This window comes from Lepus europaeus, chromosome 10 (genome assembly GCF_033115175.1).
Source record: "Lepus europaeus isolate LE1 chromosome 10, mLepTim1.pri, whole genome shotgun sequence".
In the NCBI taxonomy this organism is placed as follows: domain Eukaryota; kingdom Metazoa; phylum Chordata; class Mammalia; order Lagomorpha; family Leporidae; genus Lepus; species Lepus europaeus.
The window spans coordinates 117564589-117587227 of record NC_084836.1 but is presented as its reverse complement, the minus strand read 5'-3'; the positions used below and the strand labels follow the sequence as shown (position 1 = coordinate 117587227).

The 22639-nt window shown below is 46.9% G+C and overlaps 1 protein-coding gene across 6 annotated transcripts in view; it reads right to left on the bottom strand.

Annotated features, from left to right (window-relative positions):
- TSHZ2 (teashirt zinc finger homeobox 2) overlaps positions 1 to 22639 on the bottom strand; it is a 475063-nt gene that overhangs the window by 203204 nt on the left and 249220 nt on the right. For 3 of the 6 annotated variants that reach the window (XM_062204371.1, XM_062204372.1, XM_062204374.1), the window contains exon 2: positions 1809 to 4887. In XM_062204371.1, coding sequence (XP_062060355.1) covers positions 1817 to 4887 — 3071 coding nt within the window. In that variant the 3' untranslated portion in view covers positions 1809 to 1816. The remainder of the gene's footprint in view (positions 1 to 1808; positions 4888 to 22639) is intronic. The other 3 variants (XM_062204376.1, XM_062204375.1, XM_062204377.1) reach the window with 1 other exon arrangement.

Here is a 22639-nt window from a genome sequence, read left to right as displayed (position 1 = left end):
AAATAACCATCTTTTCTATTAACAGATTTGTAAATAACTTTTGTGTATTTTCCCCAAATTATTGGTTTTCTTTCACTTCCTTCAAACAGTATGTTTCAGATTTGGCCTGCAGATGGATATAAGCTTTTTCTTTCTCCCTCATCCCTTCTTATAGCAGTTTAAAAAATGGCGAGAAATTGTTTTTTCTACAGCACAAATAAACATTCCATACTTGTCCTTCTCACCATGGATTGAACTTACCGCTACTGGGTTTGAAACATCTTTCTTCTCTCTAGGTCTACTACGTATGTCCGCTTTTTTTTTTAAGGGACCAGAAAAGCATAACAGCAAGTTACAAAAATCTTAAAATGCTATCGAGCAAATAAATCGGATGTCACAGAGCTCCTAGCTCACGCGTGGATTCAATAGTGCATTTCAGCCTTTCTTTTAGTAATATGAGCTGAACAAACCATGCTTGGAGAGTAAGACATGCATCTGCCGGTAACACATTTAATTCCCACGACAGAAACGTGCAAACCAACCAACCAATGAAAAGATTCTTCATTTGAGCCCAGGTAGCTGTTGGAGTTCTAGGGTGTTCTTACTAGCTTTTCATATCTGATTGGACATTACTAAACAGCTAGCTAATTAAGAGCAAGCCTATAATCTAGCAGGATGGAAGCTGGACTGGTAACGTTTAGCTCAAGGCAGGTTTCCACCTGGAGGGGTGGTCCGAGGTGGAGGACAACCTGAAGGTAAGGAGAGTCCCTAATACAAAGGGGTATCACACTGGTGAGGAGAGAAGAAGAAGTCAAACAAAACAAAAACTCTGCCAAGTGCAGACGGGAGAGATTTATCGAGGCCCAGCCTTGCTTCTGCTCAACATTTTCGAGTGGTGGCTGTTGCTAATTTGCAAAGGCACTTGGCCTTGCACCCTGTGTCCTGTCCTCTCCCCTGGAGGTGACACAGGTGGTTTGAGCATCAGTTACTGTATAGCATTGGTTACTTCTGTGATACATGATGTTGATGTTGTGGGACCCATGCACCTTGACAACAGGTTAGGCAGGCAGCCATTTGTTTCTTTATGTAAAATAAAACCTCAAGGGCATCTATTGCACCTATCTGTATTAAACATGGGCTCAGGTATGGGTTTATCCTAAAGAAAACCAAATAGGCAAAGACGCAAACAAGCTGTTTCTTTTTCCATCTCAGGGTTCCACAGAGAATCTTATTTCTCTACTGGCCCCATCAAGGGCACGTGTTCTTTCTTAGGAAACAAAAGACAGGAGGTGGAAGGTAGCCATGGCTAAAAGCGAGCTGTAAAAAGCATCAATGACAAGGAACAATGACAAAGTCAATTTTGAGCTACTTATGGGTTGATGCAGAAATCTCTTTCTAGTGACTGTCCCCAGCCACTCTCCTCTCTTCATTCTGTTGCTCACCTTTTATCACTTATGAGTCCTTTGCACTGCTAGGGGGAATGGAATATTGAGAGGAGCTAGCACTTGCTAAATAAAATACGGGCCAGCCTTGGCCCGGCCCTGCAGCTGGGGCCTGGGGTAGCTAAGGAGATCCTGTCTCCTGAAGGCTTCCCAAGCAGCAGCAGTGACAGGTGAACCTCACCTCCCTAAATCCACCTTATTCTATTCGCCAACTCTAAACTGGAGGGCATGAGAGAGGGACTAGGACTCAGCACATTCTGGCCTCTCCAGTAAGCTTGCTGTCCTGCCGGCCTCTGGGAGACACTGGCTGCCTCCGAGCAGACCCACCTCCCTTTAAGAAGCTGCTCCCGAGGCGCCTGGGGCAGTCGCCTGGGAGCAAACCCATACCTGCAGGGCTATTCTTCATCCGCGTCTGCTACAAACTGGGAATGGTGTTCGGGTGACTTGCTGTGCGTTTTGCTTAGGTGGAGTTTTACTGCATGTTTGCTCACAAATGTCCGACAGCACAACTTACACTTGAACTTAGAGTCCGTGTCCTCTTCGCCAGCTATTGTTTCCGGAGACCTCTGAGCCGACGATACCCGGGAGATCTCTTGCTCCACCTTGCTTGGCTGGTCCACGGCCATGCGGGTCATGTCCTTCATTTGGAAACCCAGGTGAGATTCTAAGTGGCTGATGTAGGTAGAGGGGGTTCGGAACTGGGAGGCACAGTCACTGCAATAGAAGATGGGGTGTCCTTTGTCCATGTTTTTCAGAAACTTTGTCCCGCCCGTTTTCCGAAGCTGGTACTTGACATTGGCCAGCCAGTGGCTGATGGTGGTCATGGACAGTCCCGTGAACTTCGAGATTTGCATGCGCTCTTGAGGACCCAGGTCAGACAGCAGGTATTTGCCCTCTGACGTCTGGAAGAGGCTCGAGGCGAACTGCGCTTGCAGGATCAGGAGGTGCTGAGGGTTCCAGTTGGACTGCCGGCCTTTTCTTTTATGCAAAGTCGAGACCTCGCTGGAGACGTCCTCAAAGCGCCTGACGTCCATCTCCAGCTTCATGGGAGGGACCCTGGAGGAAGCTGCCGGCTTCGGGGTGGTTGCTTTGGGGAGGACTTTGACCATGTCGGCGATGTCGGACAGAGCGTGCTTCTGAGGCGGGGACGTGCAGGATTGTGCTTGCGCGGACTCGGCTTTCTTGCTCTTGGACTTGGTCAGGTCGATGGGCTGATCGTTGTTCTCGAACAGGTAGCGCCTGGACACGTTGGCTGGCCTCGCTGAGGCTGGACTCAACACGGGCTTGTCCATGACACTGAGACTGGACTTGTGGAACAAGGGCATTGTGCTTGAGCTGGGGCTGGCGCAGGCAGCAGAGCGCAGCGGCTCCGTGGCCTTGCCCAGGTGGTTGTTCAGGACGGACTGCAGGGCGCTGAGCGGGTTGATGCAGGGCAGGGCCGGGCTGTGGTTGGCGAGGGCACAGCCATTGCTGAGCGCCGCCGCCGCCGGCTCCAGGGCCTGGGGCTTCTCTTTCTCGCCGCCCTCCCTGGCCGGCTTGTCCTCCTCCTTCAGGGCACAGGGCTCCACTTTCTTGGCCTCCGCAGGTGCTTCGCTTCTGGGGAAAGAGTCCCCGTCGCCCTGGCCAAAAGACGAGGCCTCGTGGTGGGGACTTTCCTTCCCACACTCCTTCACCCCCTCCTCTTTGTCTTCCGGCTCCTTCTTCACGTGCGGGTACGGGGTCAGGTTGGCGGGCACCGAGACGAGCGGCATGACTTTCCACTTCGGGGCAATGGGCCTCAGCTTGTTGGCAAGATTAGGTCGGATCTGCAGCACCTGGGACCCCAGTGGCAGCGGTGGCTTGCTGCCCTCCGACAGCTGGTAGGCTGCGTGGATGCTGGGGTACGCGCTCCAGCTGGGCGCCCCGTTCTGGGCTTTGTTGATGGCTGTGGTGACGGTGTTCTCCAAGGACTTCAGAATGTCCCCTCCGCCCTTGGAGCCATCTTCCAAGTCCTCCTCCCTCAGATACTGGTATTTCATGGTCGGGTCCAGAGGCTTTTGCAGGGGATCTTCGTAGTCCTCGCTTTTCACCACTTTCTCCTCCTTGCTGCCATCCTCGGCTTTTTCCTTCTTGCCCTCTTTCTTCGGCTCGGTCGTGGAGGCTGTGCAGTCAGAGGCGGAGTTGCTGGACGGCTTGGGGGTCAGGGGGTCGCTGCTGGGGGCTTCCGACAGGGACTGCATCTTCTCCACGGCCAGTGGGTCTAACACCAGCTGCTTCCCCTTCTTGGAGGCGGTGCTGGTGACCTTGAGAAAGTGGCCGGTGACCATCATGTGGGTGGTGAGCTGTTGCAAGGTGTCGTGGGAGCTCCCACACTCCATGCACTTTAAGATCTGGGACTTGCAGGCCTCGAACTGCCAGGTGTAGCTGGCGCCGTTCTGGTAACCGTAGCGATTGTTGGAAGACAGCTGCACGCTGGCGTTCTTCTGAGAAGAAAAGGAATCTGCGAACGACCCCGTGGTGGAATCAGGTGAACACGGCCGGTTGACGTCAAACACGCGCTTCTTCGCCGGAGTGACCATTTTCGGCGAGATGGTCGGTACTGGCTCCTTCAAAGGCACTTTTTGGTAATGTTTTGTTTTGATCATGTGGACGCTCAAATCCTGGAGGGAGTCGAAGGAGTCGCCACAAAACATGCATTTCAGGACCTTCTGAGCATCCTCCTTGTCCATATCCTGGAACGCCCTTTTCCGGGGCTTTGAGTAGCTCGTGGGTCTGAGCTTGTCCTTTTTGCGGTTGTCATCTTGGTAGTGGCCCGTCTCGTTCATGTGCACAGTCAACTCCACCAAGGTGTCGTAGGCGGCGCTGCACTGGCGGCAGCGGAACCTGCTGGCGCCCGTGAACACCGTCCCACACACCTTGCTGCTCTGCCGGTACAGCTGCACCGAGCTGAACAGGCTGGGCTTGGAGATGGATCTCGAAGGCAAGTTCTGCTGCAGGCTTTTGGAGAGCGCGTCTTGGTGCCAATCGAAATCACTCTTGCCGTTGCTGTTGCGGGTGTCACAGTTCCGCCTCTCGCTGCTGGACAGCTTGAAGCCCAGGCCCAGGCCTGACCAGTAGGAATCAGACAAGATGTTGGCGTAGACGGCGGTCATTTTATCCATGCAGTTGTGGGCCTCGCCGGGCACCCTGGGGTGTGTGTTCGCTCTCTTGTCCGAGGCATCTCGGCCGCAGACGCTCTTGACGTCCGACACCTGGTCACTGGCATCGCTCAGCAGAGACTCGTTCTCGGCGTCCTGGTTGGACAGGTGGCTTCCTGGAGAGTTCTGGTAGCTGAAGCAGCCTTTGTGCTCTGTGCCCGTTTCCAGCTCCTCGTCTGTGCCCGTGTCATTGCTGCCCGGAAGCTGAGCTACCGAACCACTGTCCTCCTCCTCCTCCTCTTCCTCTTTTATTTCTTCCTCTTCCTTCAGCTGTTCCTCCTGGGCATAGCCTGTAGGAGAAGAGGAAGACGTGAAATAGCAGTAACAGGTTACTCTGTCCCTCCCAGTTCCCCCACTTGGACTAAGTGGTTCCCGTGCCAAACAGAACAGCAATTTAATCTCTACTTTTATGAACTGCGGGCGACAGAAAGAGGGAGAAAGCCAAATGATGTCTTCCGTGCCATCTACTGCCTCCTTTAATTGGCAGGACTCACCATTCTTTATGAATGCCTAGAATCCCAAGTTAGCAATATTCATGTTTCAGGAAAATCGTTCTAATATTCCTATAATGGGACAGTAGCTAAATTCATGTGTGTGACTTTCAGGAAAGCTGGATTGAAATGCAAATCCTATTAAAGTCCTATCTCCATGGGGAAGGATGTTGGCTCATAAGAAATCCAGGACCCGGCCCTTGGCAATTCAGTGGTGAGGTTTACCAAGACACTTGGGTCTATTGGCATATAATCATCTCAATAAATCATTCTCGAGTGCTCAGAAATAATTTGGATGCACAATCATTATATTTTTGATAGCCAATGTCTTTTTGTTATAACATTTTTATCTGCAGAGAGTCGCACAGCAGGAAGAGAGATTACGAGGTATGCAAATAAAATCTTCCATAGATAGCTGAAAAATTATGTAAGCTCAGCAAATATCCTGATTTAAAAATAATAGCAAATGGTGTTAGAATGGGAGATTTGGGGACGATCTTATTATTCTCAAACAGGTTTATGAAGACCTTTCCAGACAAGGCTGAAAATGCCCTCTCGATCTTGCGCCTGTAATTTCAAATGCACTGTGATTTGTGGGTACCCGTCACGAGATGCCAATTATACATTTGATTTGTAGATGCAAAATGCTATTGGGGATGCATGCTTTGCCTTCTCTGAAAGGATTTAGGGCCAGTAATTGCATAGGGAAAATGAAGGCACAAGGGAGAGGGTGCAAAGAGTATTAATGGGCAAATATCCATCAATGGAGATGGGGAAGGGGACTATTTATGTCCATGGGCTCATTCTCTTCACCTGGCATTCTCAGGGCCATGTGGATAAAATGCAACCAGAGAAGTGCCAGAGAAAAGGAGAACCGGGCTCAGATTTGCAAGGCCTGCATGATCTTAACGCAACGTTTTCCTCATGAGCTTCTCTCTCTCCTGCTGGTGGCAAGCAGCTACTTGGAAAAACCCTCAGAGCAGGTACTGTCATTTTGCTTCACCAAGGGCAGAGAGCTGGGTCTGTTCTGTGAGGCAGCAGACAGAATTAGAAGAGAAAGGGAGGGGCCGGCGCTGTAGTACAATAGGTTAATCCTCCGCCTGCGGCGTCGGCATCCAATATGGGCACATGTTCTAGTCCCGGCTGCTCCTCTTCCCATCCAGCTCTCTGCTATGGCCTGGGAAAGCAGTAGAAGATGGCCCAAGTCCTTGGGACCCTGCACCCACGTGGGAGACTGGAGGAAGCTCCTGGCTCCTGGCTTCGGATCGGCGCAGCTCCGGCTGTTGTGGCCATTTGGGGAGTAAACTAACAGACAGAAGACCTTCCTCTCTGTCTCTCCCTCTCACTGTCTGTAACTCTCTCAAATAAATAGATAAAATCTAAAAAAAAAACACAAAAAGCAAAAACAAAGAATAGAAGGGGATTTGTTAAGAATAAGATAGCTGTAGTCAAGAACACCAAAGGCTGATGAGGATGATGAAGACAGAAAATTATTCATCAGTAACTGGATCCTAGGTGCTAAGCTAGGCCCTGAAAATGCACACTTTCATTCTGTCTAATACCCATGTGAAGTAGGAACTGATATTATTCTCATTCCACAGATGAGGGAACTGAGTTTTTAAGATTAGAAAATGCATCCAAGGCCACACAGTTAGTACTGTGGAGTGGTGACAAGACCCCCAAGTCTGGGGGCCAGCGCTGTGGTACAGTGGGTTAGGCCATTGTCTGCAGTGCTGGCATCCCCTGTGGGCACTGGTTTGAGTCCCAGCTGCTTCACTTCCCATCCAGCTCCACGCTGATACACTTGGGAAAGGAGCGGAAGATGGCCCAAGTGCTTGGGCCCCTACACACATGTGGGAGACCTGGAAGAAGCTCCTGGCTGGTGGCTTCCAGTCCTGGCTGTTGCAGACATTTGGCGAGTAGACCAGCAGATGGAAGATCTCTCTCTCTCTTCTCTCTTTCTCTCTCTGTAGCTCTGACTTTCAAATAAATAAATCTTTTTTTTTTTTTTAAGTCTATTGAACCAGAGAATCATGGTCCTATCCAGGATGCACTGCTCTGTTCCTGTTACCAACTGAATGCTAAGAAACTGAGGAGACCCAAAGGTTCAAGGTCACGGAGCAGGACTTGATTGAAAGGTCACTACAAAGGTAACCTCCTGCGAGGGAGCACTGTGGGATACCAGAGACGAGGCATGATACCCTGAAAGCAAGATGAGGCGTCAACATTCAGCCTAGCCTCGAGTTTCAGGCTTGTGTTTGTTATGTCACTGCTACTGGTGTGGTGTCAGCACATGTCAGCAAATGACAAGTGAATTTCTCCTGGTCTCTGCAAGTTGATTTGAAGAAACAAAAAGATACTCAATCTAGTCAACCAACCATTAACAAGTTATTATTGCCAGAAAACTACAGCGTAAAATAACAAAATGACTGAGTTAGACCATCATTCTCACCACATTTTCTTTTTCCTGGACTAGTTTGTATGTCTACAAAATGCTATACCATTAAGTTCAAGATAGAAGTCTGTGTTAGAGAATTAATAAATGAGTTGTTACTGAGCCAAGTAAAATACTCCAAAAAATCAAAGAAAATTTTCCATCAAATCTGGTCTCTCATTTTAAAGTAAATTTTTATTTATTTGAAAGCCAAAGAGGCAGAGAGAGATGTTCCAACCACTGATTCACTTCCCAGATGCCTACAACAGCTGGGGTTGGGCCGAGCCAAATCTGGGAGCAGGAAACTCAGTCCAGGCCTCCCACGTGGTAGCCGGGACCCAAGTACTTGAGCCAACTCCTGCTGCCTCCTGGAGTGTGCATTAGCAGGAAGCTGGAATCAGAAACCAAGCCAGGACTCGAACCCAGGCATCTCAGCTGCTACACTGAGAATGAATAGGGCGCTGTTACTCTGGGACATAAGCTGAGTGAACAGGCACAGGGCAGGGTGCTCCAGGCTAAGAGGTATGAGGGTACGTCCGTAAATTTGGGGAGGGGGATGGAATTAACAGATAAGTTTATTGTTGTGCAAAGTTTTTTGCAAGCCCTGCATTGTTTCTTTGAAAATACACATTTCCCATGAACTCTCTGAAGACCTCTGTGTGCATGGATTTCAGAAATTTTTGAAGTTCATCAAAATAAACTTATCTTTAAGCTCTATTTTCCACAAATATTTTGAGGTACTGTTGTGTAGACATGATCTGTGTGTGGGCAATGTGACCACATCAACAAAGAAAAGCATGTGCACATGCGTGCACACACATGCTTATTAGTGCACATACACATGTGCACACACACATCCACACACACAAACACATACACAGCAAGTAAAGAACTATGGAGGAGGAGCCAAAAAGGCTTTCTGTGCCACCATTGGCTAAGGGCATTGCTTGATGGTAATTATGTTGGTATTTTTTAGTGCCTAGCTCCCCACCTGACACTTCACAGAGGGCTGGGAAGTACTTTGTGTTGTGGTTTGTGTGTGCACACACACGTACACACAATGCGCCCAGCCAATACAGTCATTTCTGGACAAGAAGAAGAGAAATGTTCTTTTTTCCTGCCGACATTTGGAAGCTGAGCTTTCCAGACCAGCTCAAACTCACAATCTCCTCTGTCCTTCTAAATGGATTCCCTGGAAGAAAAGTCGGAGACAGCCAACGCCTCCCCTACAATACAGATGAAATTTTCTGCTTAATTAGGCATTGACATGTTTACTATAACCTTTACAGCAGAGTAACTCGTGCTGAGAGACCCTTTTTGTCTGTTTCCCTCTGTAGGACACACTGAATCTCACGCGCCCGATAAGGTAACGCATTGAAAACCCTCATAAAAAAAAGTGCCAGAGCCCCCGTCAACGTGAGTGCATTTTAACAGTGACTGAGGGTTCCAAGCAGTTTTTAAAAAACACATTTTAATATTACACATTTAAAACTGCTCACTTGACTTAGGTGGTTCTGTTTGCTACCGGCAGTTGGGGAAGGAGCGGGAAGGCAGGGAGGGTGGGTGCGGGTGATCTGGGTGGAGAATGAGTATTTCCTTCTGGGTCTCACCATCGCTGACTTGTCTAAGAACACTGCATCACGGTATAACCCAATGAGTGGCAAGTGTATTCTGACCCACACTTAGAAAATTACCACAATTACGCCAAGGCACAGTAAGGAAGAACCGTTTGCTATCAAACTTGCTGATTGATTTTGGATTGCAGATGAAGCTTTGTGGTGGGAAACACCCCCTTTTCCAACCCAAGTTTCTAACCCCACCCCTCACCGCTGTCTGGTGACAGTAGCCCACTTCCAGGGACTGAGAGTCCATGAGCAAGCCCTGTTGTCCTTTGATTGACCGGACGGGCCAGTTTCCTCGTACGCCCGGCTCACTGCTTGGCCCCAGGCCCCACGTGGTCCACTGGGGTGATTCCATGAACTTCCTACAGCTCTCTCTGCCCAGAAGGTCCTTCTCCTGCTCCATCGCAGATTGGTCTCTTTTTATCCCTTAAATCTCAGCTGAGTTGATCCCTCCTCAGTGAGGCTTTGCTGACTGGATGTCCCCTTCTCCGTGCTTCTCTTGGTCACAGAAATCCCTTAGCATTTACAAAACTCTGAAATGATCCTGGGTTATTGATCAATTATCTCTTCCCACTGCATGAACGAGAAGTTGGCACATCTGCCCCCACGGAGACAGAGGCCTCGTACTCGGATCACATCCTACACAGCGACGTGCAGACAGTATCAGAACGAATGGGTGAATGAGGAATGGGTCAGACAATGAAGGTGGATTATCCCAGCCCCAAACTCGGGTTCCATTCCTCAGCAGTGCCATTGGCAAAGGCGCCCCAACTCCCACCGCATCTGGATCAGGTGTGAATGAGACTCATCAACTTTCTAAACCATAAAACCGGAGCATACCCAGCAATCATCTCTTCCCAGCAACACAGCCTCCAGCTTCCTTGTTGCCAGGATTCTCTGAGCTGTGGGTTTATCCTTCTAGCTATAGGAAGACTGCAAAGCTTCAGGAACTGGGCTGTCAACGTGGACAGCCTCTGGTTTAGAAAAGACTCACACGTGGGAACTTCGTAGGCTCCTTATCTGGCTGGTGACACACATTACACAGTTGGGATAGTAGTCTTCTGAATTCTTCATTGAAACAGGAGAAATATATATGCTATGAAGTTTTTACCCCAATAGTATGCATGTAAAATTCAGAAATAAATCCTCGAATTTTAGAAATTTCCTCTTACATTAAACGTTAAAAAAAAAAAAGGAAGCTATGTTGGCTTTCTAAAAAAAAATCACCACCTCAATTGCTGTAAAAACCTCCAGTCAGAATGATTTAAAGGAAATTGTGCAAAATAATTCATAGGTGGCATGATGTTAGGTATCAGATTTTTACTAGGCATACATTTTTGTGGTTGCCTTGAAAATGCACAATAGAGTGTTTACAGTGAAAACACTGACAGTTTTAAAAATGGCAGTAGAGGTGGGACAGTTATAACCCAAGAACAATTTAAAACTCAAGAAAGCTGATTTTCAAAAACGAAGCCAGAATTCAACCAAGTCTTCATTTAAAAACAAATCCGATGGTGACAGGATCATTTTCACCAATCTAGTCCATTAAATGACAGTTTAAAATCACAGAAGATTCCACAGTCTGCAAGGCAGACATAAGTGAGGGGGATGCGATCCTCTCTCGCATGTACCCAGTAGGTACGCTCAAGGATGACACCGAGGAAGGCCTCCCTGTCACAAGTCTCTAGTGTTTGGGCGACCATGGTCGAAGAATCCGTTAATGTGTATATTATTATTGGCACTAATTGGCACTCTTGTTGGCAGGCTGAGTAAAGGGATAGAGGATGTAATGCTCAAGGAAGCTAAGCTACTTTCCAATGGCGGCCAGGCCCAGAGTGAGCACCTCTCCAAGAGCTCTTTTGAGGGGTCTGTCAGCTTTCTGTTGCAGAAGAATGGGGCACTGCAGGACTGGGGGGTCCCTTGCATGCTGCCTATGCCTAGATTTCATTTACAGAGAGTCCAGGCACCGCAAGCAGAGGTTCAGCCTGTTTGCAGTCTGGAGAAGTTACCAAGTTCATGCCTGACTCTGAACAGGGAGCTTTTGCCCGGCTGGGCATAGAGATTTTTACCCCTACCACACCATCTTTAACTCTGACCGTAGGTGACTTCCTTCCACACACAGATCGTGAGAGAAGGGTTTGTTCCCTTTTGGGTCTGAATGCCAAAAGTATACAAGTGGAATTCTTTGTTTAAAGGAGGGTTGGAGACAGAGTGGGTACAACAACATATGAGCCCACATGTCTCTGTAGCATTTCTGAGGTCATCAAAGACATCAACGGCTCTTTGTATGTTCCTTGGGGTGGCTCACATGTACAATGACTGCCTTTAGGATGCCTATATGTCCATTTACTTAAGCTATGCTTTGTGGTTGGCATTCTGTATACTTGTGTTCATAAGTGCATAGAGGAGCCAGCTTTGTGAAAATATAACACAACTTTGAGGGTTTATAGACCCTGTTCTCTCCAGAGACAAAAAGACTGAACACCTGTGGATTAGAAGTTGCTCTCAGTTTATACTGGGAGACACAAAACAAAGCAGAAATAAATTACTGAGTCAAGAACCCATCAGCTAATGGATGATTAGATAGAATGGGATCAGACAGATGTCAGACATTCAGATCTGCCAGACTGATGTGACCTTGGAAAAACTACTGGAGCTTTCAAAGGCACAATTTCCTCATCTGTAAGATGGAAATAATTAAAGTATCTACGTCATAATATTGTTGGGAGTATCAGCTATGGCAAAGCATGTGAACTACCAGAGCTGAGGGACCACCTTCCGGGCTTCCAGCCCTTGTCTAGGCACTTTATAAACACAGAACACCTTCATCTTCAACCTGACCCACAGATGGCCGACACCCATCGGCTCCGGCATTCTTTGTTCTCCCTAAATCTTATTCCAAGCCAATGGCTTTTCGATGGCATTTACATTAGATGTGAGTTAGTTTTGTTTACTTCATGCAGAAGAAAAGAGCTTCCTCCATTTTGGGGTTTGTATTTAATATTAAATCATTTGTACAAGGAGCCAGTGGTATGTGTGCCGGGAACTTCCATAGAAGTGATGTGCAAACATTGAATAGCAAGTTATTAGGTCATTACCCATAATGATAATGTCCTCAAGAGATAAAGCAAGCCAGCATCTGAGGGAAAAGGTCTTTGTTAGAGGCCTCAGGCTTTGCACTGAGAGAGATGACTAATGCTGGAAGCAGAAGGTCTCCAAGAAAAACACTGTGCATTCCGCTACCTAGAATTTCAGCCCAGCCTGTGCTGTTATCGGGACATGTCTCGGTGACAATTTACAAAAGCAGAGTTAGAAAATATTCATGGAGAAGGGTGAGAAGGGGCCACTTCATAAGCTTTCTGGTAGCTCCAGTTTAGAAAATCATTATCCTTATATTATCCTTACACCAGGAAAACTATAAATCAGGAACACAGGAGAAAACAAAATGAAACAAAACAGGAACAAAGGAAACACACGTAGAGCCTAAACTTTCCTATCAGGTTGAGATTTTTAGCCTTTGGCTTTCTATGTGGTAGCACCTATATTCAGCAAAAGATGCATAAATTTATTTTCCATACATTTTGTCCACCTAAGGATAATATAAACACACATGCAGAGAGAGAGAGAGAGAGAGAGAGAGAGAGAGAGAGAGAAAGAGTTCTTCCCAAGATCAAGGAGTTTGTTTTTGATGTTTCTGTTTGTTTTGATGTTTTTGTTTGCTTGTTTGCCAACAAGAGGGACAGGGACCCACTGTCCATACGACTCTGGGGAGGTACATGGAGGCAATGCACCCTCAGCATTTTCCCGGACCTACATTTCAGTTTCACTTGAAACATCATTAGCACAGCCACCCCACGGATCTAGAAGGTGATCTTGTTTCCTTCTTGCCTGGCTTGAAGTCAAACATCTTTTCTCCTTTTTGGCAAGCGCCTCTTCTTTCTCTGAAATATTTCATGCAGATAATGGATAATGACCACTTCTCAATGCCTTTTCTCGAAAACGTCTCACTGCATTAGCCAAGAACGGACACGTTTTAACCTGCTTCTTTTGCTAAGTTCACGGCTGTGACCACTTCCCATTAAGAAGGAAAGAAAGAAAAAGAAAAACCACTGTTCCCTCAGAGAAGCTAAACCGACCCGGCCAGAAGTGCTCTGGTCCTTGTTTGTTAGGAGAAAGGCCACGCACTCTCTGGAATCACTGGAGTCCGAGGTGGAAAGACCTTTCACCAACCCCCAGCGCCAAGTTCACAGCACCAAGCCCTCGGTCACAGAGGGCTTGCTGACCTCGGGGCCCGTCAATCCTGCAATGAGTAGCTTCAGTGCTCGGCCTTCCAACTCTTCTTCATGTTGACTTCACCGATGAGATCATCGTGACCGGCCCACGGTGAGGACCAAGATGGACTGAAGTCCCTTCAAGCCATTCCTCCCTCTTAGGAACTGCACGGTGTTGCTCCTGTGGGACAATCTGATCAAAGCTAAGAACGGGTAAGAATTTCTGTGCAAGCTTTCAGGATACACTTCCATCTCTTCTTCAACACTTTCGTCTGCTCAGCCTACACCTGAGCACTGGCAGGGATTGAGAATTGCAGCTTTGAGGCCACCTGTTAACTACTGGAACGAATAATAAGAGCTAACTTCGGGCCGGCGCCGTGGCTCAACAGGCTAATCCTCAGCCTTGCGGCGCCGGCACACCGGGTTCTAGTCCCGGTCGGGGCACCGATCCTGTCCCGGTTGCCCCTCTTCCAGGCCAGCTCTCTGCTGTGGCCAGGGAGTGCAGTGGAGAATGGCCCAAGTGCTTGGGCCCTGCACCCCATGGGAGACCAGGAGAAGCACCTGGCTCCTGCCATCGGAACAGCGCGGTGTGCCGGCCGCAGCGCGCTACCGCGGCGGCCACTGGAGGGTGAACCAACGGCAAAAGGAAGACCTTTCTCTCTGTCTCTCTCTCACTGTCCACTCTGCCTGTCAAAAGAAAAAAAAAAAAAAAGAGCTAACTTCTTGTGTTCATTTTTTTTCTGAGATACATATTTTAAATTTAGGTTACAGTTCTTTAACTGTAATGGCTCTTCTAAATAAAGAGATCAACAAATAAAAAGTAAAAGGACCACAGTCCAGAGCAGAAAAACAGGCAAGGGCTACAAATGGCAATTAAAAGATGTTCAACGTCACTCATTTAAAGTGGCCACAAAATCATTAATACTATAAAACCACCTAATTTCTTTTTTAAAAAAATATTTATTTATTTGACAGGTAGAGTTACAGACAGTGAGAGGGAGTGGCAGAGAGAAAGGTCTTCCTTCCATTGGTTCACCCCCCCAAATAGCCGCTACGGCCGGAGCTATGCCAATTCGAAGCCAGAAGCCAGGTGCTTCTTCCTGGTCTCCCACGCAGGTGCAGGCACCCAAGCACTCAGGCATCCTCCACTGTCTTCCCGGGCCACAGCAGAGAGCTGGACTGGAAGAGAAGCAACTGGGACTAGAACCCGGCGCCCATATGGGATTCTAGCGCCGAAGGCGGAGGATTAGCCAAGCGAACCACGGAGCCGGCCCAAACCACCTAATTTCTTTCTTTCTTTCTTTCTTTCTTTCTTTCTTTCTTTCTTTCTTTCTTTCTTTCTTTCTTTCTTTCTTTCTTTCTTTCTTTCTTTCTTTTTTTTGACAGGCAGAGTGGATAGTGAGAGAGAGACAGAGAAAGGTCTTCCTTTTTGCTGTTGGTTCACCCTCCAATGACCGCTGCGGCCGGCGCATCTCGCTGATCCGAAGCCAGGAGCCAGATACTTCTCCTGGTCTCCCATGCAGGTGCAGGGCCCAAGGACTTGGGCCATCCTCCACTGCCTTCCCAGGCCATAGCAGAGAGCTGGCCTGGAAGAGGGGCAACTGGGACAGAATCTGGCGCCCCGACCGAGACTAGAACCCGGTGTGCCGGCGCCGCAAGGTGGAGAATTAGCCTGTTAAGCCACGGCGCCGGCCCTAACCACCTAATTTCTAACAACTTGTTGGACCAATATTTAAAACAAAGTTTGACAAAATACTGTATTTGCAACCAGACAACTAATATTCATGGTTGTTTCTTTCATTCATTGAGAACATGTGGTATTTGTCTTTCTGTGAATGGCTTATTTCACTCAATATGATGTTCTTCAGTTCCAATCATTTTGTTGCAAATGACAGAATTTTATTCTTATTTATAGCTGAATAATATTCCAGTGTATGCGTTATCCAGAGCAAATTTAGGTATAAGAGCCACTGGACTAGTTTCTTTATTGCATCACATTATTTGATCCTCATAACGGCACCACCTGTCTTTTAAATTCCAGCTTTACGGATGATGAAATCAAATGGCAGGGAATATTAACTCTGTCTCCAGAGTGACACAGCGGGGATTTGGGGTCTGCTGGATGCCAGGTGCAATGCTGGATTGCCCCATTCTCCCACCCCACGCCGCCCGGATCTAATTCAGCTGCCACAGCTACCAGTCCTAGTTCATAATAAATCTGAACTGTACTCTATCATCCATCTCCACACCACCGCTGGCTCCAGGGCACCAGCACTCTTCTCTGATGGGTGCCGGGGCTTCCTACCAGATGCAGTTCTTGTTCTAGGATCCGTTTGCCTGCAGTGACCTGTACTGACTCAGTCCAACCCCATCACCGTCCCTTTTGCTTAGGACTCAAAAGCCACAGCTTTTCTGTCTGTTCCCTGAAACCATGAAATTCCTTCTCCTTGTAGCCTCTTGAAATTCTCTTTCTTCTATATGCCAAGTTCCCCTTTTCCCCGTGACTGAGTATTTCTTATCCTTGATACCGTGATACTTCTTTTCAGAAAGCCATCTGATCACCGTGTCACCTCGTACCCACCTCCAAGTACCCAATGGCCAAGGTTATTTTCTATCTCAACCTCTCCTTTTTTTTCTTTACATGGTCCATATCTCAATTCACAATTAGTTTATTCCCACGCATATTTGAATATCTTCTCAAGAACTGTAAGCTCCCTAAGGACAGACTGAATCTATCTAGTTGACCACTGGATTCCACTGTTATCCATGGCCCACCCTGTCCATATACTTAGCGAATATACATGAATAAATAAACAAGTGATTGGAGCCAATAAATCAATGTGTAGTTGCTAAGTGAAGCACAGCTTTCTATCTGACAAACAGGTTTTACTCATTGGCTCCAATTTGCTTTCAAACCACAAAGAACAGAGTCTTTTTTTACAGGATGTCCCTTTGGATGGTTGAGCCGTCTACACAGGGGCTTACGGTTCTCCTGTGGGTGGGTTCCGTAGGAGGCAGAGGAAGTCTGGTGTTGTAAAGTGTGAATTCGGGGGCCCTGAATTCAGAAACTTTTTACACTCTGCTTCTTCTTGCCTCAAGCTCTACAACTTGATTTTTGTATATTTGGTACCAGGCAGAACTGATCCCTGTAAAAATGGAAAGTCATATTCTCTTATCTCACCTTAGCATTTCAGGGTAAATGAGCTAATAAAGATCATTACCTGACCTAAAACCACCTGGTTCCTGAGAACCCGTGGTCCCAGGAGCCAGCGTGGTCACCGTTATTCTACGCTGATCCAGGGGTTCCAGTCGGGAGAAATTTTGCCACATGTGGCAATGTCTGAGGACATTTATTTGTCACAGCTGAAGAAGGGAGGACTGCTGGCATCCAGCTGTTGGGGACCCGTGGTGCTAGAATCCATACTGCGATGTGGGGCTCAGCTCACACAGCACAATGGGATTCAGCCTAGTGGCAGTCGTTCAGAAATGCTATAAAGTCAAAGTCCGACGAAGTTTCCGGTATTGGTGGCGGGATAGGGTGTTATGAAGGTACTTGAAAGAGCTTGTGAGAAAATGGAATTAAAAGATGAGTTTATTTTGGTGTAAAATTTTTGCAACTCATGCATAGCTTTTTCATCATATGTATTTCCACGAACTCTTTAAAGATCCCTGGTAGATATAACTTCAAACATTACTTGCATCATAGTCAACTTATGTGTTAATTCCATTTTCCGTGAACTGTTTTTGAAGCCCCTTGTGTTGCTGCTGTCTTCATAGTGGGAGAGCAGGGGTCTGCATGGAGAAGAACACCCTTTACCACTAAAGGAGAATCGAAGAGGAATGGGTGTGTGCCCCCCTCACAGATGTGATCACAGAGGCTTGGAGAATGCCTGTTGGAGAGCAAGCCTGCCTCAGGTCAAATGCCACCCCTGCCACACCCTGCGTGGTCATTGCCACCTCTGCAGGCCTCAGTCTCTCCTGGTATAAATTAGTGACCACAATAATAATAATACCTGCCTCTGAGATTGTTGCAAGAGTTGAGCAAGATAACCTGAAATAGCTCAGAATTCCCGTAATAACAAAGCACTCAATTTACGCCCCCTCCTTAGTATTACTGAGACGAAAACCGAGACAAGAGCAGCGACCTGAGCTGGACCTCTCAGGATTTCAAGTGTTTACTCCTTTAAGTTTGGTTGGGGAAAAAAAAAAAAAAAAAAAACATTAGGCTCCTAGCATTATTCTCAATGAATTCCTTCTGGATTCATTGAAATCCCCTTATCAGATTGAGTGTTCTTATAATACAAGAAACAAACAAACAAACAAGTTAATGATGAAAAGGATTAGCACTTCTAAACAACTCCAGTAAGTCAGCCAAATAAATCCTGACCTATTTCAGTTGTTAATGAACTAGGTTAACTTTTAAATGAGCCAACTTTCATAAAACAGGAAGTCTGCTCTGGGGGCCAAGCCCACACTGGACAGTTGGATGAAGCATTTCTTGGGAATGGTCCAAATTCTGGGAGATAACAGAGGTCTCCCTTCAATTTTTTCTGAATCGACAACTTGAATAATCTAATGCAAGGTTTTTTGATCCTTTGATTTTTGGTGAAGAATGGTCTTTTCAAGGCTTGTCATTTTCTCTCTGTGCCTGCGTGTCAAGGGGATGAACAAATACAGCCTTTGCAGCCCCCTCTTTGCCTGCCAAGGGTACCACATTGGCTGTTCTCCCAGGAGAGGAACGTGGGGGCCAGCACAGCACTGAGGGCAAGATTTAACATCCTCTCCCGGTGAGCACCAATGCACGGCTCCTAACATGTCCCCTAAAACCATGGGTCGCCTTGCTACACACGAACATCTGTGCACGATACACACTGTTTTGCACTTCAGTGTGTATATTCTTAGGCTCCCAACCATTATGTTGGAAAAAACTTGATGAGTTTTCTGCTGTTGAAAAAATATAAGGAAGGTCTGCATTTGGCTTAGAAGTTAAAATTCTGGTTAAGACACTTGCATCCCACACTGCAGTGCCTGGGCTGGAAACCCAGCTCCAGCTCTCTGCTGAGGCTGACCTGGGAGACAGCTCAGGTGATTCGGTTTCTTCTCCTTACTGTGCGAGACCTGGATTGAGTTCCTTCTCAAATCCATTCATTAATTAAAAAGCATAAGGTAATCTTTTGTTATTTCTGTCTATTTTCCATGATGTTAAGAAGGCCAATACTATAAAATTTGGGACTGGTGCCCACTATCAAACACTTCATCCATCGGTACTTACACATAAGCTACTTGAAGTCCAGGTCCGCTTCCCTGGCCATTCTCCCCATCCCCACCCCAAGGACTTCTCTCCTACTAGACAAATCAGATTGTGATTCCAGATCTCAACTCCCACGTGGTAAGCCAGGGCAGGGCAAGGAGGTGCTTGGTGCGTTTCTTTGTGTGTTTAGCATGGTGAGCTTTCGGATACTAGGCAAGGACTCCTTAAATCCTCTTCTCTCCCTCGCCTGCTTTGTATCCTGTGACTTTACACCAGGTCTGCACAGAGCCAGCACCCCAGAATCTCCCTTAAGGAGAGTAGCGAAACAATGTTTACCCCAGGAGGGCCCCAGCTTCCCAAGTGGCTGCTGAATTTGCAACACACTTGGACTCCAACCACCCTTCCCCCAGTAACCCTTGTAATGTCCCACACAACTGTGATGACTCAGCTGGGGGTGATTTTGCCCTCCCGGGGGACATCTGTCAATGTCTGGAGACGTTCTGGTTGTCCCAACTGTTGCTTCTCACATCTAGTGGGCAGAGACCAGGAATGCTCCTAAGCACCTACGAAGCACACTGGTCAGCCCCACGCAGCAAAGAATGGTCCAGCCCAAATGTCAACAGTGCCAAGACTGAGAGACCCTGCACTGGAAATACTTCCCCTCTGATTTGAACACAGGAACTCTGATCTGTCTCATTCATGGCTTTATCTCCAGTGCCAAGTACAATTCTTGAGGCCAGTATTGTATGGTTTTGCCTAAACATCATTCTGTGGGCCATCTAGGTGGGAGATCCTGTCTGTCTGCTTTTGTAATTAGAATGAGTTAATAATTGGAAGAATCCCTTCCCCTTCATGTTAAAGTATGTAGCATAGACAATTTTATTGTTTAAACGGTAAGACAGAGGCCGGTGCATGGCTCACTTGGTTAATCCTCCACTGTGGCGCCAGCATCCCATATAGGTGCCGGGTTCTAATCCCGGTTGCTCCTCTTCCAGTCCAGCTCTCTGCTGTAGCCCTGGAGGGCAGTGGAGGATGGCCCAAGTGCTTGGGCCCCTGCACCCGCATGGGAGACCAGGAAGAAGCACCTGGCTCCTGGCTTCGGATTGGTGCAGCGCCAGCCGTAGTGGCCATTTGGGGGATGAACCAGTGGAAGGAAGACCTTTCTCTCTCTCTCACTGTCTATAACTCTGTCAAATAAATAAATAAAAATAAATAAATAAAATAAAGGGTAAGACATAAGGACAGATGTAAGAACGACACAGTCAGGTCCAGGCTGTATAAATTGGCCCTCTTGCAGCCATGTTGGGAAGGGGCCAACAAGACATAGATTCTGGTCTCTGGTAGTTTAACGTAATGAGATTCCTGTTAGCTGGACTGCCTTCCACCATCAACAACCTCGATAACCTCTGTGTGTATTGTGCATGTATGTGAGTGTGGTTAAGTATCTGATGCTTGGTTTAAGGAGCAGGAAAGTAAAATAAAAAGGGCTTTCTCTTTTCTGTCCCTTCTTGGCATTTCTGTTTTGCATTGTTTTAGGATGGGCATGTGAGCAGCCCGGCCAATCCCACCCTTGCTCCATGGAATTTGAATTCTGTCCCTACGAAGCAAAGATGGACGAGAGTTAGCGAGGAACTGCTTGACGACAGTGTCGTGAGGAGGCTGTCTTTTCACTCCGCTCCTTCAACTCCCAAAGTGCACTGGCTCCTGTCCTGTCGGAGAACTACTAAATACCCCAACAGATTTCTTGTTTTCACTCAAGTTTGCCAAAGACAGTATTTGCTGCTTGCAATCAAAGACCCCATTATCTGATAAATGGTCCTCGATACATACTTTGAATCAGAAAATGAACTTGTATTACCTCAAACAGAATAGCTTCTTCGCATGTTAGAATAAAACAGGCTCAAGCTCTTGGTGACATTGCTTGCTTTCATCGGAGGGCACCCACACAGACAAAAAGAGCAGAACATGAAATACAGCTAATGGGAGCATCACCAAAAATTCCCTCCACAGCTCAAGTCCCTGCCATCCAGTTGTTCATCTTTGCATGGAGGCTGGCGATATGTATGGGTCTGCCATGAACATGCTTTTTAGGAACATATCATCCCCCAGTGACTCGAATGGACCCGGGTAGACTATGTTTGCAGTGCTCAGAGTCTATTGTTTCAATAATCTGCATATTTAAGATTCCCCACATGCTCATTGAGACGATAGATGGGGCTGGTACAGTCTACTGGGTCAAAAATCGGCTTTAAATAGTCTATATACACAGTCGGTTGAGTAAATACCAGCATTTTCCAAAAGCCCCTAAATATATAATAACATGATAAATCGCTTCAGCTCCTGAAGATGCAGCCTTGCTACCGCTGATCAGGAAAATGCTGAGCACTTTAACAAGCCACTTACAAATGATCTCATCTTTCCCGGGGAGCGTTCTCTTCTCCTCGGCTGCACTTTTCAGATGTAGAGGAGAGAAACCCGGACACACACACACACACACAGGCACATCTATATACACTTAATACCATCATGTCCAAATAAAGCACGTTTGAGAAGCCCAGAGAACGATAGTCTCCTCATTGTGGGTTGGAGATGTCTACCATCATTGGACTGCATCTGATTCTAAGTTAAGCTCAGCTCCAAACGTGCAGGACCAGTTCTGCTTACATCAGTTAGAGACACTGATTTTGAGACCTCCATCTGCCCTCTTTTTTTTTTTTTTTTTTTTTTTGCTGTGAAGACAACTACTATGTATTTGATTACAAGTGTGCTCACCAACGGCTTCTATCCTTACACTATTCTAACAGCTACCACTTAAGTGCTCTGCAGGTGATGTTTTATTTTAGCCTCACTCTGATGGTGAGGTGATAGTATTAGTTCAGTTTTTAAAAACCATGAGCATTAGGCTTCCAGCAGTTAAACTGGTAGACTCCAGCTTTGGACAAAGCTTGGGAGACTGCAGAGCCAATGCCTCCTAGCTCACGCTCACGGGCACGTTGGTTTTCACCCAAACCCTGCTGCACAAGCAGAGCAGTGTACCTGGCAGAGGTGTGTGTGTCACTGCTACAACGCAGCATATGTTCCTAGGCAAATACTAAATTTGGCAAAACTGTGCTAAAATTATGGCGCTTATGGGACAAGTAATGTGAGGAGAGACCACTTGAAAATAAGCAAGTATGTATTCCGTGCATAACCAAACCGTAACCATCTCATAAAAATACTGGCTGAGTTAAAAACACTTAGTTCATAACAAGTAAAGGAACACTGCAGCAAATAGAAGACTTTCTATGGCCAGTGTTACCACGCAGTGAGTTAAGTTACTGTTTGCAATGATGGCATTGCATATTGGAGCACCAGTTCGAGTCCTGGCTACTCTGCTTCCAATCCAGCTCCCTGCTAATGGCCCAAGTTCTTGGGTCCTTGTCACCCATATGGGAGACAAGGTTAGAGCTCTCGGCTTCTGGCTTCAACCTGGCCCAGACTGACCATTGCAGCCATTTGGGGAGTGAACCAGCAGACCAAAGATCTCCCTCTCTTTTTCTCTCTGTCTCTCCCACTTTTGCTATTATTCTGTGTTTCAAGTAAATAAAGAAATCTTAAGAAAAAAGATTTTTCCTTTCAACAAAGAAGTGTTGGCAACTGAAAATAAAGAAGTTTGTGGAAGTAGTAAGATTATGGAATCACAGACAGGTCAAAAATGTTAAAGACCAGGGAGAGGTGACAATGAAACTTCTGCAGCAGACTTAGGTGGTCAGCCTGAGCTAAGAGGGAGAACAAGGGTTGATGGTTCTGTTATGAACTGACCAGGCTTTCTGTACTTTGCTGCACAGAGCTGTGTTGGTGAACTTGGTATTTGGCTGCTGTTGCCTGGTGATGCCAAGCAATAACATGTTGAAGAAGATTCCATGACAATCAGTGTGACATCTTCATTATACTCACATCATCGATCGATTCGCCAATCAGCAATGAACTCATC